This window comes from Seriola aureovittata, chromosome 3, assembly GCF_021018895.1.
Source record: "Seriola aureovittata isolate HTS-2021-v1 ecotype China chromosome 3, ASM2101889v1, whole genome shotgun sequence".
In the NCBI taxonomy this organism is placed as follows: Eukaryota; Metazoa; Chordata; class Actinopteri; order Carangiformes; family Carangidae; genus Seriola; species Seriola aureovittata.
The window spans coordinates 23,423,204-23,442,996 of record NC_079366.1 but is presented as its reverse complement, the minus strand read 5'-3'; the positions used below and the strand labels follow the sequence as shown (position 1 = coordinate 23,442,996).

The following is a 19,793-nucleotide window of genomic DNA, read 5'->3' as shown; positions in this document are numbered from 1 at the left end:
GCTTTGTTACTGATTTTGTTTTTGGCTCTTGCGCTGTAACAGTAGTAAAGATTACCAACAGATGCCAACAGATATATTACTAGTGTTAAAGTGCTAACATTTACATAAAGTCTTGCTAGTTTTGTTCACACTATCTTGTGAAAGACTTATCCTCTACAAATGCAGCAAAGGGTCTATTTGTGTACACTGTCTTGAGTGTAAACAGGCAGGATTACTCCAGATTTGGCATGCCTGGAGGTGAGAAGAACTGGGCCACCAGATCCTGAGGCCCAGGGCCAAATAAAACTGGGCCTCAGATTCCTTCACTGCCAGCACTGAAGCACTTTACCTAAACCTGCTTCCACAAACAAGCCATTTACTACATGTTGGATGTAGGGTGAGGTGGGCAACATATTACAAACACCCTCTAATACAAGAAGTTCAGTACAGCTGCACCACCAGCGCCCTCACGACAGTCTCTAGTATATCTGTATATCTGGATCCCCGTCTGGACGACCAGATGCACAGAATTCTTTAGTCGCTCATGCCATCAAACTGTTAAATGCTCAAGATGAGGCAGCTGATGATCAGCCTTCCATATAATACTGGAGGGTGATGATGGTGCCCCTGTTTTTATTTCTGTTATGCAACGTGTGAAGCACTTTGAACTGCCACTGTGCAAGAAATGTGCTATATATAAAAAGAATTTGCCTGTCCTTATTTGAACCGTTGATGATTGGATGAGATGATGATGACTGGATGTGCACCAGAGGTTTTATCTTGTGCACTGATGTACATTATTTTATATGCACTTGTGTGGGAGATTCTAGTATGAGTATATATATATATGTATATATTATATTTTATATATTTATATAAAATATAACTTCTAATTGTATATTATACTATATATATATATATATACAATATTAATACGTTTGTTGTATTTTATCATGTTTTATATTCATCTCTTTGTGAGAGAATATCTATTGATATTGCATTGCACCATACAGGTGTTTCTATTATTTTGGCCACTTTTTTTTGTCATATTAGTGTTGAGCCAACTGTTTGCCAAACTTCTTATGTCTCTCTTGAGTTATTGATAAGACACTGTTGAACAGAATTTCTGACAACAAAAGGCTGACTTCGGATTTCCTAAGTCGAAAGTAGGAGTTTACGAGTCACACCTGAACGCAGCACAAGTCCTCGCCTCTTTCTTCGCTGGGAATAGGCCTAATACTCTTTGACAGTTGGAGATAGTTGGCTGCCGTGGACGGCGTGTCAGGTTGCTGATTTCCCTGGGTTTACAGGTTGCACCTGTGTTCAACACTTCTAACGTCGCGCTGCAAACTCTGGACCGACGCAGAGTGTTTCTTTCACCTTGAAGTCTTTTTCTTAAACATGTTTAAACTAGCCTGAGGTTATTAGCGAGTCTTAGATAGACCTGAAAAAAAACAAACATCTGCGTGGTATAAACAATGTCGTACACTTAAAAAGCAGCGGTTTTCCTTTCACCTACGTGTGGATAAACTTTGGCTGAAGTAGGCATGGAGAAGTTCCTTCAGATATCTCCTCACTCTCTGGCTCTGGTGCTGTCGCAGGTTTGCAGAGAAGATGAGGAGCATTCACCATCATCACCGGCCGTGCTCTCAGTGAAGTTACAGCATCATAGCGGCTACGAGGTCTTCGCCAATTTCAAAGCCGTAAACATGCAGCATTTCTGGAACAAGGCGCTGACACACGCGCTCTCCGAGATCTTCTTCCTGGGCTGGATAGATGAGCATGTGCTGCTGATCCAGGGCAAAGAAGTTCACCTCCAAGTCCTCAGGAACGGATGGACTAGGCGGACACTAAAACCACCTCAGGGCTTTGACATCAAGTGTATAGGTGAGTATGTTTGTCCCTCGTGTCATTTAAGTACAAATTGGAAACAGTGACGCTACATTTACAACAACACTACTAACCTAAACTGGAAACATTACAGAGCCATAAACAGAAAAGTGCGTGATTTCACTTAATCTTTATTCCACGTGGCTGTGTGTAGAGATCAGGTGGTTGGGTTGAGGCAGGACACTGAGCCTTTAAGAATTATTCATATGTTTGGAGGCAAAGTTTTTTTCCATCTCTTTTCTGTTCAGTTTGGAAATTTGACTTGCAGGATAACAAAAAATACACATCACAACAGACTGACCCATCAGTAAAGCAGACCTTATATATAAGTATAAAATTGAATGAAAATGGGTAAATCTTGGCTTCTATTCACTCAGTCTGTCACAAGGACTTGATCAGGTCACCTGAACATGATATATGCAGGGAGTAGACTACATAATTAAAGTCAAACTTGAACCCACCATCTTCATATGCATTTTGTTTTCCAGCATTCTCCATGTATAATGTCTAGAGCTGTAGGCTTGACTTTTGGTCTGGATTTTCTGACAGACTTGATTTGTCTGAGACTTGCAACTGACTTGAAATAAAAATTGAAAGTCTTAATTCCAACAATGTAAAGGAACAATGAAAGATAAATAAAACGACATGAGCGAGGCTTTACATAGCTGCCTGTCTATTTATAATGGCCCTGCATGGAAAATGCTTGGTTAAGGACTCGTTTTCTGGTACATAAAAAAACCTTAGCAACACAGGTTTGTAAAGAAAGTGTTGTGCTGTGGTTTTGTAATGGTTAGCACTCAAAGACCTGAGATACTTGCAACTGTTTTGCAGTTTGCTTATGAAGACTAGAGACTTGTCTTGGACATGAGCCAAGGGATTTAAAAACAGTCTCTGTCACTAAGCAATGCAGAGATCCAACCTTGCCTCTACCAATACCTTAACTCAGAATATCAATACTAGTTAATCTAATAATAGTTTAAATCTGTTTACCTCACTGCACAGAGCTCACTGGAATAGTTTTCATATACATCCAGATTTATTTTCTGTTTGTGACTCTTAAGAGTTCAGCTGGTTGTTTCATGCAGATTTCCACACCTCTTTAATTGCTGGTAAATGCTGAGGATTAGCATTGAACCTCATATGACCCTCTTCTCTGTAATTGTGAGCTAAACACTTTCCCCTGAGGTTTTCATTTGATACCATGAGTATGTGAGTTCTGCTGGCAGGTTGCATGAAGCCAGTTGTAAAAGTCTAGAGTAAACAAGGAGTTTAGGCAGCATCTCGCCTCATAACCGCAGCTACTTCATGTCATGTGAGCTTATGCATTCAGATAGAAGAGCCAGGACTGAAGCCCGGCTCTACTGCAGTTCAACATTCCTACACTCATACTCATCAAGATCGTAATTCATTGTATGCGCTGGTACAGGTTAGGACGACTTGGAATTGTCAGCAAGTCTAACCATTGCACCCATCATACTACCCTCACAACTTTCTGTGCGACTATGTGTGCGTGCAAACGAGATAGAGGCGTACAGCATGTAACAGATCATCTTATTTCTGTTTGTTTCACAGCAGAGCTTTGGTTTGGATCATCTGTTCCATCAGCGAGCTGCATCAAACTGCAGCAGAGAAAACACAGAAGGTTAGGGAGTAGAAGGGAGGGATGATGAAGACATGTAGAAGTCTTACATTTTCCAGTACTTGTTTGTTCGGTCAATCAGTCATTGTGTAAAACTGACTGACACACTGCATCTAAATGAAAGCATGGCCAATATCCCTAAGTTTACTTAATGCATTAGTACTGGAATCAAAGGGATAAAAGTAAACATACCAGGGTTTTCCGAAGTGTTTTTATAGGGAAGGAAAAAATTAATACGCTGTTCATGAAAAGCAACACGAGCTTTCCAGAGAGAAGAGCAGCAGTGTTACGTCATGCAGTAAGTGCAGTATATTTAAAGCTGCACTCATCGGTGTTTTTAAATTAACAGCGGGTCAGATGACCTTGTGTAATGTGAAAGGTGTTGCTTGTAGTGACAAAGAGCACAGAGAATAATCACCTGATTCTGCAGCTTCCCTCAACTCTAAACAGCGTTTTAGCATCTTTCAACTAATTTTGAGATTAGCCACTTTATATTTGTGTCAACTCAACCTGTGCAGCTTCTCCAAATGTACAACATCATTTTCACTGAACTGTAAATTTGAAGGTGTATTGAAACTCTTCCGTGGCTCTGTGTATGTTATCAGTATTCTACATTACGGCTGCTGGACGCTGATTGTATTGAGCTGAAAAGTTCAATACCTGCTGTACCTTAAGGTCTATTATAGTCCAAAGTATATCTTAAGATAGTTGATTATGTGAAGCTGATTTCTTTCTGTGTCTGCCCATTAGAAGAGGCGACGTAGCTTCACTGACACTACAGAAGCAAATACTGATAAGCACTGGAATGTTTGTCTTATAGCTAATAACTCACCAGACTCTATAATGCTCTATAATGCCTAAACCAACAGAGCTTATATGCTGCTGGTGCAGATGGAAATGACAGACTGATGAATTTTTTGTATGAGATAAGTTTTTCACAACTAGGCCCGTAATCTAGGATAGATATTAACCCGGAAAATGTTTGTTGTGTTGAAACGCATGCAACAGTCAGGGGTTGTTTTTTATACTCACCTGTGTGCTGGACAAATTTATTGGACAGCATAATCTGTTTTAAGTTTATTAGTAAGCTCATGTGAATTCAACCAGTAGTTAAATTTTAAACCATTTTGCCTCTTTGAGATCACCTGAAACAACTCCCACATGCAAAACATTCCTGTAACTCAGATCACTTTGGTGGATCAAAAAGTCCTCATATTTTTCAATTCCATTTGCGGTTTTTCTTCTTATGGAAAATGTCCTACAGTAACAATAACAGTATACAGATGAAAACCAGTGCAGTATTGATTTTCTAGTGTGAGCTGCAAGTTGTTGTGTGACTCATTTTCTAAGCTGTGGAGTCAAGATGTTAGTTTGCGAGACAAGTTCAAACAAAGTTCAGACAAATACTATTTATTAACTATGTTTGTGCTCAGTATTTGGAATATTGTACACTTATAACAGGAGGTTATTGTATTTTATAAACAAGGTTCTGGACAAATAAATGCATCTGTAAAAGGCTTTTTATGGACATGCCTTGTACAAAAAAACTCACAGACTCTCGGGTATTGTTGAGTCTGCGGTGAAACAGGGATTGATTAAAAAGCTTTGTCACTTAAAAATAAAAACCTTACCATAGTTTTGTAAAGTCTTAGCAGGGACAATAATATTGTTTTGAAGTGCATTTTAATGTCAGGCTGCTACACACATAACTACATTTTCACATACTCCAGATTATCCACCAAACTGCCTGAGAATGTTTGATTAGGGCTGAGAGCCAAAAAGGAGCTGGATTAATACATTTATACAAAAGTTGTGTTTTTTCAACTGTGTGGAAACAAAGTGTTTTTTAATACTGACAATTCAATCTGATTAACTGAGGGACTTTGTATCCGTTAGCAGACTATAAACAATGGGCTGGGAGGAGTGTGTGCTCCTAAGGAAGGAAAAGTGGAGCATTTGTTCAGGAAAAACACTATTGCACTGCATTCCCTGCTATAGCCCACTCCTCCATTGGAAGGAAAGGGAGGGTCCCAACAGAGAATTGGGGGAAATGTTTGACGCAGCAGAGATTTGTTGCCATATATCTTTATGTCAGATCAGGATGTGTTATGCCGGCTGCTGTGGCAAAAAAACGCTTTGGTCTGTTTGTTCAGTGTTTGGCCTTAAGAGTGGATTTCTAAGAGTAGCGCGTTTTTAAAATGGTCCACTGGAGGACAGACCACCGGCAAAAAATGGAAGTTGGTTGAGGTTGTAAAGTGGCACAAATCCTTCAGTGTTGGACCGTTCATACTGGCTAACTGCTAATATAAACAGCAGGATAGTATTATTCATGCTCCCCAGAAGATGAATCCTAGTAAATCTGCTAACTAGAAATCCTCTGACTTTCCATCTAGCACCATCCTCAGGTCACATTTTTAGTTTTATCCAGGACTAAAACTACTGACATTCTAATGTTAGCATGCTAACACACTAAAATAAGACAGTGAATATGGTAAACATTATACCTAATACCATTATACCTATACCTAAACATCAGCATTGTCACTGTGAGCATGTTAGCATGGTGATGTTAGCGTTTAGCTCAGAGCACAGCTGTGGCTAAGTAGAGCTTCACGGAGCTGTGCGGCTGAACACTCTTAGTCTCATTTTTAACTAGGTCATGGACTCTAAGACCATGACGCTTGGTAAATCTATGATGGTGCGCATCAATAATAGATCATATTAATCTCCTCTAGGGCTGCAATGAACAAATTATTTTCATTATCAAATTAAATTGCTGTATTTTTCCTCAATTAATTGGTTAATGTTTTTATCTACAAGATGTCAGAAGATAGTGAAAAAAATCATTTTATAGGTCCCATAGCTCAAAGCCATGTCTTCAGATTGCTGCTTGTATCTGGCCAAGAGTCCTAAACCCAAAGGCATTTAAATCCCTGCCATAAATGACATAAATGATCAATCAGTTATTAAAATAGTTGCTGAGTAAGTTTCTGTTGATTGATTTGTCAATTAATCCACTAATCATTCCAGCTCTAATTGCACATTTTCACATTTGGTGTAACCAGGATTTTCTAACAAAAATTGAAATCATTGTAGTCACTTCACATAGATGATCATTGTAGTAAATTCACATGTATTTAAAAAAAACTCTCAGGATATGATGCTGTTTTGTGTGTTGATGGATGTCATATTTCCAGCAGCGATGCAGGAGTATTTTTTTTCCATGTAACAGACAGTCAGTCCTCGTCTATGTGGTGTCTGTCTGCTTTCTATCTTGAGTAACTGGCTCTTTAAGGGACCAGCACTCAAAGGTAACAGCTATGAGATCATCGGCTTGCGTCGTCATGGCAACAAAGGCTGTTGCAGCACTACTGAGAAATAAAATGGCTGGCGTGGTGTCGCTCTCCCTCCTCCCCCTCCTCCTCCTCCTCCTCCTCCTCCTCACCCCTCCTTCCTTTCCCTTCCTCTCCTCTTTCTCTTTGGTATCAGTGAACTGGAGCAGATTGGTTGTGACACTGTCCCCCCTCCACCCGTGCCCCGTCCTGCCCTCTCACTTTGCTCCTTATTCTGTCCCTCCAACCGTCCATTCACACTCCACACATGTGAGTCAGCAGGAGTCTGCAGCAAGCAGGAGCTGCCACTCTGGACATGATTAAGGTGATGCTTTGGGGTTTTTTTCTACGGGGAGTTCAGCTGTTGTCCCAACAGTTTAGTTAGTGAATCAACCGGTGGAAAGCACTGATGAGACGGGCACAAATCAACACCTTTAAAATTATTTCCTTCCGGTTGTGGCTCTGTCAAGTCTTCAGATTTGGTCTTAGAGTCAGGGGAGACACAGAAAGAGGATGGATGGTGGTTAAAGGGGCCCCTCATCCTTCAAGAGCAGAGCTACTAATACAGAGAGGGTGAGGATGGAAATTTAGCCAAAGATTCAGAGCTCTTCCCATTCCCTGGACATCACCTCAGGGCCGGAAAATTTAAAACATTTTTATTTGTCTGTGTGTGTGTGTTTCGCGCTGTTGATATTTGCTCTCCTCTCTGCCTTATGTATGTCCTCTCTCTCTCTCTCTCTCTCTCTCTCTCTCTCTCTCTCTCTCTCTCTCTCTCTCTCTCTCTCATGCACACCCCCCTCCCCCTCCTCCTCCTCCTCCCCTCAGCCTCAATCACCCAGACACAGACGCATGCATGCTCACGCAGAATCGCGCGCAGCAGGCGGATGCGCGCATACACACTCTCTCTCTCTCTCTCACACACACACACACACACACACACACACACACACACACACACACACACACACACACGTACACACACACACACACACACACACACACACACACATACTCACACACCCTTCCTGGAGGTGCTGGGAGCAGCTGCAGCATTAGCGTTGAAAGAGATTTGCCGTTCACTGGAGTTTGCATCCCCTCTGTTAATGAATGGATGCTACAGCGATCGGCTCAGGAGCTTCTTCCGTTGGATTGCGGGAAACGGTGGATATCTATTCTTGAATTTATTTATTTATTTCTATGCTCTCCATTTTTTTCTCCCCACCCTCTCCTGGTGTGCTGTTGTCGAAAGGACGATGGGGTCTTGTGCTTGATCGGATAAAGATGGAGGTGAACGTGGCGTCTCCGGTGCTTGGCATACTATTGAGGTTTCACTGCCCATTAGGGTGAATGGAGCTTTTATTTCTGTTTTTTTTTTTTTTTCAAGTGGGCTCTTTTGTTTTCCGGGGATCGGCCGAGCACTCCTGTGGTGAATTGAGCTATTGTCGAAGACTGGGCCTCTTAAAGCTTTGAATCTTTGACCATCCATCCATCCCCTCCCTTCTTTCCCCTGTTACCTTCTACTCAAAAGGAACAAGCGGATCCCAAAACGTCCACTGAAATCTCTCCTCACCGTCCTCCTTGCTTCCAATGCCCCATTTCCCTCATCTCTACCCGTGCCCCCCCCACCTCTCTCCTGCTCCCTCCTCCCACATCAGAGCGGCTACGTAATGTGCCTCCCTACGCATGCAAATGGGGATGCTACAAATGGTGGCTGGGACTGATGCCGATGAAAGGGTGATGCCTCGCGCAATCACCTGCACCTCTGCCACTGCTGCCACCGCTCCAGATCAGCCTGGGAGAGCCCAGCAGCCGATGACAACCACCCACAGTGTGAACACAGTCGTTTGTAGCTTGCTCGTGGATGTAAATGAGACGTGTGTATGTGTGTGAAGGTGCACACTGGTTCTTGCCATGTCTGGTGTGTGATCGCTCTAGCGGGACGTTCTTACTGATGCGGGGGAGGCACTGAGCCTGAGGTTGGTCGACCTCCCCCTGCACATCCCTCCCCCCCCTCCCTTCCCCACCTCCCTCCTTCCTTCCCCGTCCTCCCCATTCCAACCGCCTCCACTCCACCTTACCCCAGAAGCCCCCGGGGGGTGAAGGCCACCTGGTAAAGGGGTCACGATGAAGAAGAACCGCAGCAGCAATCTGCGGCGGGCCTGGCCCAGCTCGGAGCTTACTGAACGCCCGCTGGAGCACAACCTCTCTCGTAGTGAAAAAGACATCCGTGTGCAGAAGCAGCATCTTCCTCCCCCTCCTCCTCCTCATTTCTCTCCGTCCCCACCAAGTTATCGTGCGCCAGGTGAGTCAGACACTCCCACCAGGACAAGCTCCACCCTCTCTACACAGAGTTTGCAAAGACACCGTTTGATTTGGGGGCAAAGGGCAGAGTTGAAAGAGTATTCAAGTAGGAAGTCTTGATAACTTTCAGTTTTCTTTACTTTCCCACTGTATTTAATCTCATTATAGGGCCTATCGCACATTTGGCTCATTTCAAAATTCATTTAACTGTATCTCAGTGGGTCCAAATCTCTGTAACTTTCTTACTTTCAGACACATTTTCCTATTTCTTTCATATGCACTGACCCATATGTTAAAACAGATAAAAGCAATGGTAAAAAACAATGAAAAAAATGTACATTTGCCAATTTTTTACCATTTGAATGTTTTTTTATACATAAATAATATTTTCCTGAGTTGCCAAAAGTTCAGTAGTTGTGGGATTGCTTCACCTTAGTGTCAAATCTTGTGACAGATTCATGTTTTGTGTTTGTTGAGATTGCAAAAGGGCTTCATATCGTATCAGCAGTACTTCGTATCATAAAGTCCTGCCCTGCGTGATATGAAAATCACATCCTTTCAGTCCCTTTTATTATAAATATTTGCATATTTTTCTGCTGTCTGTCTTTCTTGTTCATTGTAAGATGTGAAACATAAACACTGCAAACTCATTCCCCCACTCCTGGGAGATTTTTTTTATAACCCCCCCCCCCCCCCCCCCCCCCCCCCCCCCCAAAAAAAAAAAAAACCCAAAACATACTATAACAGCAGAAGATGGTGATTTTTCTCTTGTACTGATTCACTGGCAGATCCAGGTTTTCTCATGTTTACTAGAAACCGAGTAAAGCTTTGTAAAGCCACATAAAGCTTGAGGGGCTGTGATACTAAGCAGAGATAACGTCATCGTGTTGCTTAACTGACCATTCAGCAGAGTGCGGTGAGGAGGCAGGGCCCTGCACAGACAGCACAGGTAAGAGCTGTGAGCAGTAACGGACAACGAAACTTTAAAACTGTCATCAATCACGCAAAATTAATTCTGTAAACTACCTGTGAATTTTAGAAAACATTATTAGATTATTATAAATTATTGTTATTGACAGACTAGAAATCAAAAATGGCAGGTTTGATGTTACAGCTTCTACATCGTGTGGTGTGATTCTCTATTGATCACCAGATTTAGGTCAGAGGAGAGGGTCACTACAGCACAGATGCTGCAGCGGCGGATCCAGTGTGTCGCTTTACAACCTTTCAGTAGGGCAGATGTTTGCTCTCAGAGGGGCTTGAAGCCGGGCCGGCTGGTTGTAGGATGATCTCACTACTCACTACTGCTGACAGCAAAGCCAGCTTAATTCAACAAAGGCAACAGAGAATTTCTGTATGTAAGCTCTGAATGTGGCGCTAAAGTCTGTCATATTGTTACATTTCAAACATTTTGACTTGCTGTGGGATTGTGCGAGCTTCCTTTTCTGTTTGTCAGATGATGTGAATCGGATAAAGAGGTGGCAAAGATTCAGGTGATCTCACGCTACCGCTACGGCTGCTGCAGCAGCAGCTGCCTCGTTTTGCTAACCTACGAGAAACAGGAGGAATGAGAGGCTAAGGAGGCACAGAGAGGAGGGGTGGAGCCGTTCCAGGCAGCATGCAAACTGCTGCTGTTTGACCATTACATCATAGCTTCACACGCTGCGCCTGCTGTTCATTCATGATCTAACAGTTGTGCTTGTGCCTCCTCCTCCTCCTCCTCCTCCTCCTCCTCCTCCTCCTCCTCCTCCTCCTCCTCCTCCTCCTCCTCCTCCTCCTGCAGGTGACGTGTCTCCGATCAGTATGTCACCCATCAGCCAGTCACAGTTCATCCCACTGGGGGAGATCTTGTGCCTGGCCATCTCTGCTATGAACTCTGCCAAAAAGCCTGTCAACCAGGAGGCTCTGGTGGAGCACCTCACTGCCAGCTTCCCAGGTATGATCCTCTCACCTTGTTCCTGAAGTGGGACAGCATTAAAGTATGCAGAACACGAATACATTATGGGACTTATGTTGTTGGAAAAGCAGCAGCGTCCATAAATACTAAGGTAGAAATATTGATTTTTGTGTGTCGTACCTTAGTTTGTTCATCACCCTTTTACTAAATTCACTAAGCCAAAGATTTAACCACTTCAAGTTTTATATCCAAAACACATGTACTGCAGAGGCCAGGTTCAGAGAGCAAAGTAAAGCTCTATATAGCATTTAAACATCTATTGATCTCACTTATTGGTTTCCTGACACATTTCAGAGATTAATGAAGAATTGAGATATTTCAGTGCTTAAAATCTTGCAAACAGCATCGTAATGTTTCAACTGGAATGAAACGATAAGTCGATTGAGCAATTAATTGATCGACAGAAAATGAACTGGCAACTATTTTGATGATCGACAAATCATTTTATCATTTTGTCATTTTTCAGGTGAAAGTTCTGGCTCCCACTCCTCAAATATGACACATTTCTTTCTCATGAAATATTGTAAATGAAATATCTTTGTATCTTAGACAGTTGGTCGAATAAAACAGGTGATTTGAAGACGTCAGTTTGGGTTCTGGGAAATTATGATGGACATTTTTCACTATTTTAAAGAGGAAATGATTAATTGATTACAATCTTACACAGATAATAAATCCACAACTTCTCTTAAGCAGTGTTGGTGAAACAAGCTTAAAATGTACTAAACCACAGTGAACATCTTTGGCTCCCTGTTCCATTCTCATTTTTCTGAGGTGACATCTACATGTTGATTAATGTGACATTGAAAAAAGTATTAATGATTCTGTATTGTGGATGATCTGAACCTTTTTAACTGAACAAAAATACCCGGATAAGCATTAATTGTTGAACTTAAATAAATGATACTATGCAAGTAGAATTATCTATGTTGTTATTATTTTCTTCTTATTATATTATCTCTTCTTGAGAAGCCAAGGGCTTTTAATTGATTGCAGCCCTAAATCAGAACTTTCTGATCGTTTTGTAATTTTCTTTCTTTTCTCCAAATCATCCCTCTACTCCAACAAAATGTTCACAGTGTCCTGTTTTTAACAGTTTAACATAACATTTAATATTTTAATAGTAACTATTGCCTTTACCAAAGTGTGTAAAACATTTATTTTCAGTACTATTCTCAAACAATATTGGTGAAATAGCCTAAAATGCACAAAAGCACAGCCAACGTTTTCAGCTCCCTAACACAAGGTGTAAGAGCACAGGTTTAATCACTGCATAGCCAGGTTGTCAGTTTTTAATGGGTTGCATATTCTTCAAATGTATCTTTTCTTCTGTACAGTACCAGAGTGGAGAGGAGTTGAACTTATAAGTTGCATCATTTCTGTGTAAAAAAAATTACACAGGGGTGATGTAATGTCAGGCAACACATGGTCTTGCAAGACAATGGTTATGAATGGGGTTTAGTTAATGTTGATTTGGTCATTTACAGTATATTAAGTCTTTCAGGTGACTCATGCTATATATAAAACATAAAATTCCTTTTAATGTTGTAAAATAAGTACAAAATAGACCTTTGATCATTCTCATTTTTAGAGGATTATGAAAAAATTAAAAGGACATTTTATACTTATTAAAAATAAAAGGGAAGATTCCAATAAACAGCTGTTAATAAACTCTGATGTAACCACCAGTGTGATTTATCTGTGAAGTTGATTTGTGAGATCCCAAAAATTCCAAAAAGATACTAATTACTAAATATGTAAGACTGAATCGGTTTAGGGGAAATAGGTATAAAACACAGTATGAGACATCTAATTTATTTCCATGTTGGAATGGTGCATACATAATCCACTGGTTTGGCAATTTGGCTTCAATTAACATGTTGGAATAGAAGATATATTTACCATGTGTACAGTATGTGATACTGTCATACACTTGGGAGATTTTGTGTTTTTGTGATGTGAGAAATGTAATGGGTACATTAATGGGAAATTGTTTCTGAGGTTGAAAAATACTATGGATTTGATCATCAGAAGATTATTAGCAGGCAATTTTGCATGCATGATGTGACCATTAATCAGGTCCAATTAAACTGAGGTGTTTTTTCTGGAGACCTCACCATGATTATCTGATAGCAGTTCTCACACAGAGACATTTCTTAAATTATGACCTGTTCGTTTTCATTACCAAATTGTTCCAAGGTGGCAACAAAATGTTCACAATGTCCTGTATTTAAACTATTGTAAAATAAATCACATCACTTAAAAATGAGTATATAAAACTGTGAATCAACTCAGTGTAATCTGTTCCCTGCAGGCGTGCCTACACCCAGCTCAGAGGTTCTGCGACATACTCTGAACATGCTGGTGCGAGAGAGGAAGATCTACCCAACTCCAGAGGGCTACTTCATTGTCACTCCCCAAACCTACTTTATCACTCCCTCCCTCATCAGATCCAACAACAAGTGGTATCACCTTGATGATCGGCTGCCAGAGCGCCAACCGCAACAACAACAACAACAGCAACAACAACAACAACAACAACAGCCGCAGCAGCAACCTCAGCAATGCACTTCACCTCAGTCTGGCAACGTCACACCATCTACACCTGGCTGCCTGAGAGAGAGGCCTCCTCGCAAGAATCACAATGACTCATACAATTCCTATCGCGAAGACCCCTCCAGACTTCACGCCTCTGCGCTCCAAAGTAAGTCACCAAAGGAGCACAGGGGAGATTCCTATCAAAGTAAGCCACCCAAGGATCACAACGGCGGGGAACCTCCACCGAGCACGTCAGCCAAGGAGCACCGAGGAGAACCACCTTCATACCCCTACCCCCCACTTCCCACCTCCCCTCCTGTCCAGCAGCAACCGCCGCCTCAAGATCCAGCCGATAAGAGCAAAAGCATCACTTCTTTCCATTATAAAACTGACACTCTGACCAAAAAGAAAGAAGGAAGTGGTGGCAACGGAACTGGCGAGAAGCAATCCAAAAGGTTTGGACTCAGGCTCTTCCGACTGAGTTTCAAGAAGGACAAAATGCGGCAGCTGGCCACCTTCTCGGCCCAGTTCCCCCCAGAGGAGTGGCCTCTTCGTGATGAGGATGTGCCAACCACGCCCATTCCCCGCGAGGTGGAGATGGAGATCATCCGCCGAATCAACCCCGACCTAACAGTGGAGAATGTGGCAAGGCACACGGCTGTGATGAAGAGGCTGGAGGAAGAGCGTACGCAGAAGAACAAGGCGGGGTCTTCAGCCCAGCACAGTGCACGCAGCAGGAGGGGGAGGGGCCACCGGAGGGCTCCACATGGTAAGTCCCGCTCTCATAGCAAACCCCGGACCTCTAGGGGAGACCCATCTGAGGGTTCAAACTGGGACCTCGTGTTCATGGAAAGAGATTACCGCTTCTTTAGCCACTCGTTAGTTCGCTCGCCTCGGGAGGCCATGTACACCTTGGAGCGCAGGCGAAGTGGAGGTGCAACATACTTGGTCCACAGCAACCCCAACATTACTGAATCGTACTGCCCTGTTACCCCCGAGTGGGACGTGTCTGGGGAGCTAGCCAAGAGACGGACAGAGATGCCCTTCCCAGAGCCGTCACGTGGAACGTGCCAGTCCAGAGTTCAAAGAAGTCACAGTCACAATCAGGACAGGAAGTCGCGTCACGAGAGGTCCGATCAAGCTAAAGAACGATCTCGGTCCATGGACAACTCTCTCAAGGGTCTGTCACTGGGTGCGCCAGAAGACTTTGAACCCAGTCTGGAGGAGCGTAGTCATTACTACACTGATGACGGCACCCTGCGGGCCACGCAGAAGTCCTCCCACTACTCAAGGATTATGTTCTCTGCTGCTAAGTTCCACTCTGATTTTAATGTGCCTGATTTGGGGAAAGGGAGTTTGGACGAGTCAAGGATCCGGAGTACGATGGAGAGGAACAAAAGCAGAGACAGCTTGCCAACGTACAATGAGCTAATGGGACTTTCTCCTAAGCCCTCAACAGATGAGTACTTCCAGTGCAATACGTCAAATGAAACAATCCTAACTGCCCCTTCGCCTCAGGCAAAATCAGAATATGACACATTAACCTCATCAGGGGGACTCCGAAAGGGCTCTCCGGCTGACCGCCAAACGCCTCACCTCACCTCTCCACATACAATGGAGTACAAAGAGGACTTGTCGGCAGCAAAGGGACAAAACGGCTCGGTGCGACTGACACCAAGCCAGACGCCAGAGCCGGTGCAAAATGCCCGTTTGACGCCACACCAACACAATGTAGATCCCGGAGGGGGAGGAGGCGGTATGGTGATCAAGAGGAAAGAGATCTTCAGCAAGGACACTTTGTTCAAACCTCCACACAATGCCTTGTCCACAGGCTACGTGGACAGCAGCTACACCAAGTCCGGCACATTGCGGAAAGCCTCACATGCCAAATCAACAGAGGCCCTAGACAATCCTGAGCCCCAGCAGCCTTCCAATTCAGCCACTTCCTCAGCGTCACCTGCAGTTTTACAGGGCTGCTTAGAGCCAACAGTCCCCTCCGCCTCCTTTGACTATTATAATGTATCAGATGATGAGGAAGAAGAAGAGGCAGAGGAGGACTCGCACAAAGAGTTGGCGACAACAGAGGACAACAAAGACCACGGGGAAGTGGGTGGTAACGGTGGAGGCGGCGGTGGTGGTGGGGAGGGAACCATGCAGTGGCTCCTAGAGCGAGAGAAGGACCATGATCTGCAGCGGAAACTGGAGACCAATCTGACCTTACTCAGCCCCAAGGAGACGGAGAACAGCAGCAGTCAGAAGTCGGCCCACTCTGCCCGTTTGGACAGCATGGACAGCAGCAGTGTCACAGTGGACAGTGGATTCAACTCCCCCAGGTACATGCAAAAATTAACTGTGTATTAGATAAAACTGTTTTGGATACATAAGTACACAGTAGGACCAAATATATTCCAAAATTTTTAAACTCTTTTTGCACCCCAGAGCTAAAGGAAAGGTGTCATGGAGGTAACTGTTGAGGCTCTTACTCTTATTCTCATTCTTATAAATGTATTCACTGTAGCTGGTGATGTATCCAAAGTGAAATGATTGACCCATCTATCAGAACAGAGGATAGGAGGCTGGATTATGTAGTTATAGTACAATTCAGGTCTTAACTTAATGTGTATGTTGAGAATTGTACATCTGGACGTCATTACGGTTCTCATCTTAAGAGCATCTTTATATGGCTTGTTCCAATTGTTATTGTTATTACCAATTTTATGACATTATTGGTCAGTCAAGGCATCCCGGCAGCCAATTGGTAAGGAAGCATTTCATGCAATAACAATGTCCATGGTTCAACTCTACTCAGGGATCTTTTTTACATGTCACCTCTCACCTCTTCCCATGTTTCCTGTCCACTCTTCTTTTGCTAAAGCAGCCCCAGCTTCCTGCTTTAACAGCAGTCCAATAATAGTTCTGACAGCAAAATCCATCACAAGTCTAGGCATACAGTATGTTGTTTTCAATCAGAGGTGTCCAGCAGTTTTACGCTCACATACCATTGCACCAGTTTCCATCCTGGGTTGTGGTTTTGGGTAAAGCACACACCTACGACTGTTAATATGGAAATTAAGTGTGGCCACCCTCACAATGTGAAACACAGATTCTGACGACTTTCATTACAAAGATGAAAGTCTTATAAAAAAAAAAGTTCATAACCACCAGATTCATGATGCAAAACATTAAATCTGCATACTTACAAATGATTAATTACATTGATTCTGTTGGTTGGTCTAACTTGGATGACCTGTGAAGTAGTTTAGTAAAGTACACTAGTGACATTTTTTATCCTGATGGAAAATTGACTTTTGAAATTAAGTGTAATAATAACTATATAACAATAAAAGACTCTATTGTCACAACTTTAAACAATACAGTGATAATAAGAAGCATAAAACAGTAAACTTCATATGAACATGATGAATTGTTTCAACTTCACATTAACAGCTGCAAATAACTGCTTATCGGACAAACAAATGAACTAGCAAGCTATGTCTGCTACTTTAGTGAAACATGAACAAAGCGCAGCAGTTTGAAAAGCACCTCAGCAATAGTTACTTGACAGTTAAAGGACTATTGAATCTATCTACTATTACATTTCCATAACATTGTAGGATTTAATAGCAGCAGAGGCTGACCTATCCTGAGTTTATTCAAAATGCAACTGAGTCACATCTATCATCAGCCCCCACAATATCTGACAGATATTTCCCTCAGCAGTTGGTAGAGGCCAAAAATAGAACTAAAAGAGAGTGATTATATATTGGACTTAAATTAACCTAATGGTCAGAAACATGACTCCAAATTAATGATAATGTTACTCTACTGTTTCCACTGCCCCCAAGTGGCAAAGGATTTTGTTATTCCAGGTTTAAAGCTTATACTTAGACTCAGAGACTTGCTTTAATCTATTTTTATCTATCTTTATTATCTATTTTCTATGTATTTGTATATATTTTCAAGATAAATGAAAAATGTTTGAACTGCCTCTCTCTTTCCTGGAAGGAATTTGTTCTTTTTTATTAATCTTTTCTCAGTCAAAATATGCTTTAAAATAGTTTCTGTTGTATTTTAGTGGTATTCCTCTTTCTTACCAAGCACCACTTGTGTTGTACACAATATAAAATTAATTGGTTATTTTAATTCATGGTAGACATTTGACTTTCTTTTTAATTTTCTGTTGTGCAGGACACGTGAAAGCCTTGCATCCAACACATCCAGCATTGTGGAAAGCAATAGACGGCAGAATCCAGCGCTGAGCCCAGGCCACATTGGCACCAGTAGTATGGGACTGCCATTCAGCTTTCGCGCTATCCCAGAGCCCCCCACCACACAGCCTGAGAAACTCCAGAAGTCATCGAACTGCCTGGCCTCCATCACCAGCGTCTGACAGGCAGCACAGACTGAGACCGTGAAGGTGGTGGAGGAGAGAGGAAGAGAGGTGTTTCACCATTTTGACCCTCGCTTTCCTCAGCCAACACACACATACATACACATGAAAAAAACACGCACTCACACACACACATCTTCAGACTCCTGAGAATCCATTTACTGGGACTGTTACAAAAACAGGCATGGCTTCAAGAGACTGTTCCCACAGCTTCAAGAACTTTACTGCAAAAAAAAGAGAAGAAAAACTACAGAATATCAAGACCACAGTAGGTGAAGAAACCTACCTGAAGTACTTTGATTTTGGTGACATGGACTCTAGTTTGGCTTATATCAAGATTCTTGATTATTGGTATTGGAAAGTAGTAGACTATAGGATTCAAGTTACATTTGGAAATATCAAAAAACTTTTTATATTACTTAACAATACATGTCCAATTAAATGTTCTCCTTCCTGAAATAGCGTCAAGTTCTTCAGGACGATTCAATGTATCAGCACAATGTCGAGACAATAAAAGTTGATCCTGAGAACAACGAATGAAAGATATAAAAACATAAATCAGCTCAGATTTGTGTACCGCAATGCAAATGATGTATGTATACTCGATACTTTTGATATCCTAATTATTATAATGGTGGTATTAAAGATGCTATGTGACCAAAATGATGTTTGGACAAAATGAGCTGCACCTCACCTCTCACATGTACATGACAGGACATCACAGGTACTCCACAAAAAAAATATCACCACAAGGCCCTGTTCTGGAGCTTTTGATCGTATCATGTGATCTTCCTCAGCAGATAGTTTGCTCAGTTGTCATGGTATTGTAGATGTTGTGAGATTGTTTCGTCAGCTACCGTTAAGAATGAACTTTTCAGTATCATCACAAATATTTGTTTATAAAGAGTAATTGATTTCAAGTTATTAACAGGTTCATGAGTTCTCAAGCGTGTGGTCAATGTAAAGATTTTGGGTTTGAGTCTGTAATTCTGAGCTTCCTGCTTCTTTTATTTCTGGTTTTCACTGCTATATACTTCAAAAAGTGTAGACATGGTGCATTGTGGGAACTGTAGGCTGAATGAGTAGACTGTGTAACCAGTTTCTACGGATGCAGCTGACTACGCAGTCAAGGATGTTGGAAAACTTTAGATGTGAGTCGATTCATTTCGATTTCATTTTCTATTTTCAGTAAGTAATGGTTCCTAATTAAACTCAGATTGTCCATAGTCAATTAAGTGATTAGTTAGGCGATTTATAAAGCAAAAATGTCAAAAACATTTGTTTCAGCTTCTCAGTGAAGATTTTCTGTCTATTAAGGGAATTTTATGGAATCAACATGGGCTTATAATTGATAGTTGCAGCCCTGGTGCACTGTGGGAATTGTAGGCAGAACGAGTAGTCTGTTCGACGACAGTTGCTGCAACAGCAGTATACAGATATGGATGTGAGTTTAAAAAGTTTAAATGGTCAGTTCAACTTAATTTGATTTTCTACTATCATTGAGAAAATAGCTCCCAATTAGGTATTGATACTGGCATCTGTGCATTATCCATAATAACCAGGATATTGTCTCTAGAAAGTAATAATCTTTAGAGCTAAAGCGATAAGTCAATCAACAGAAAATTCATCTTTCAAGCAAAAGTGCCAGAACTTTCCTGGGTCTAGGTTCTCAAATGTGACGATTTCCTGCTTTTCTTTGTTTTATATTATAGTAAACTGCATTTCTTTGTGTTGGTTGGACAAAGCAAGACTTGAAAGTCAATTTGG

General features: G+C 42.0%; 1 protein-coding gene across 2 annotated transcripts; it reads left to right on the top strand.

Moving 5' to 3' along the window:
* The first annotated feature begins 1,227 nt into the window (after window positions 1–1,227).
* stox2a (storkhead box 2a) lies at window positions 1,228–18,689 on the top strand. 2 transcript variants are annotated; one of them, XM_056371620.1, is made up of 4 exons: window positions 1,228–1,866; window positions 10,925–11,077; window positions 13,413–15,969; window positions 17,825–18,689. In XM_056371620.1, the coding sequence occupies exons 1-4, from the start codon at window positions 1,527–1,529 to the stop codon at window positions 18,024–18,026; spliced, it is 3,252 nt and encodes a 1,083-aa protein (XP_056227595.1). In that variant the 5' UTR covers window positions 1,228–1,526; the 3' UTR covers window positions 18,027–18,689. The 2 variants fall into 2 exon arrangements, with proteins under 2 accessions (XP_056227595.1, XP_056227596.1); XM_056371621.1 differs by lacking the exon at window positions 1,228–1,866 and adding an exon at window positions 7,799–9,142.
* Window positions 18,690–19,793: the final 1,104 nt, after the last annotated feature.

Excerpts from the sequence above, each read along its gene's own strand:
- stox2a (XM_056371620.1), top strand. The coding sequence starts at position 1,527 with ATGGAGAAGTTCCTTCAGATATCTCCTCACTCTCTGGCTCTGGTGCTG. Across the intron at positions 1,867-10,924 it reads CTTTGACATCAAGTGTATAG|GTGACGTGTCTCCGATCAGT; the intron begins GTGAGTATGTTT and ends CTCCTCCTGCAG. Across the intron at positions 15,970-17,824 it reads AGTGGATTCAACTCCCCCAG|GACACGTGAAAGCCTTGCAT; the intron begins GTACATGCAAAA and ends TCTGTTGTGCAG.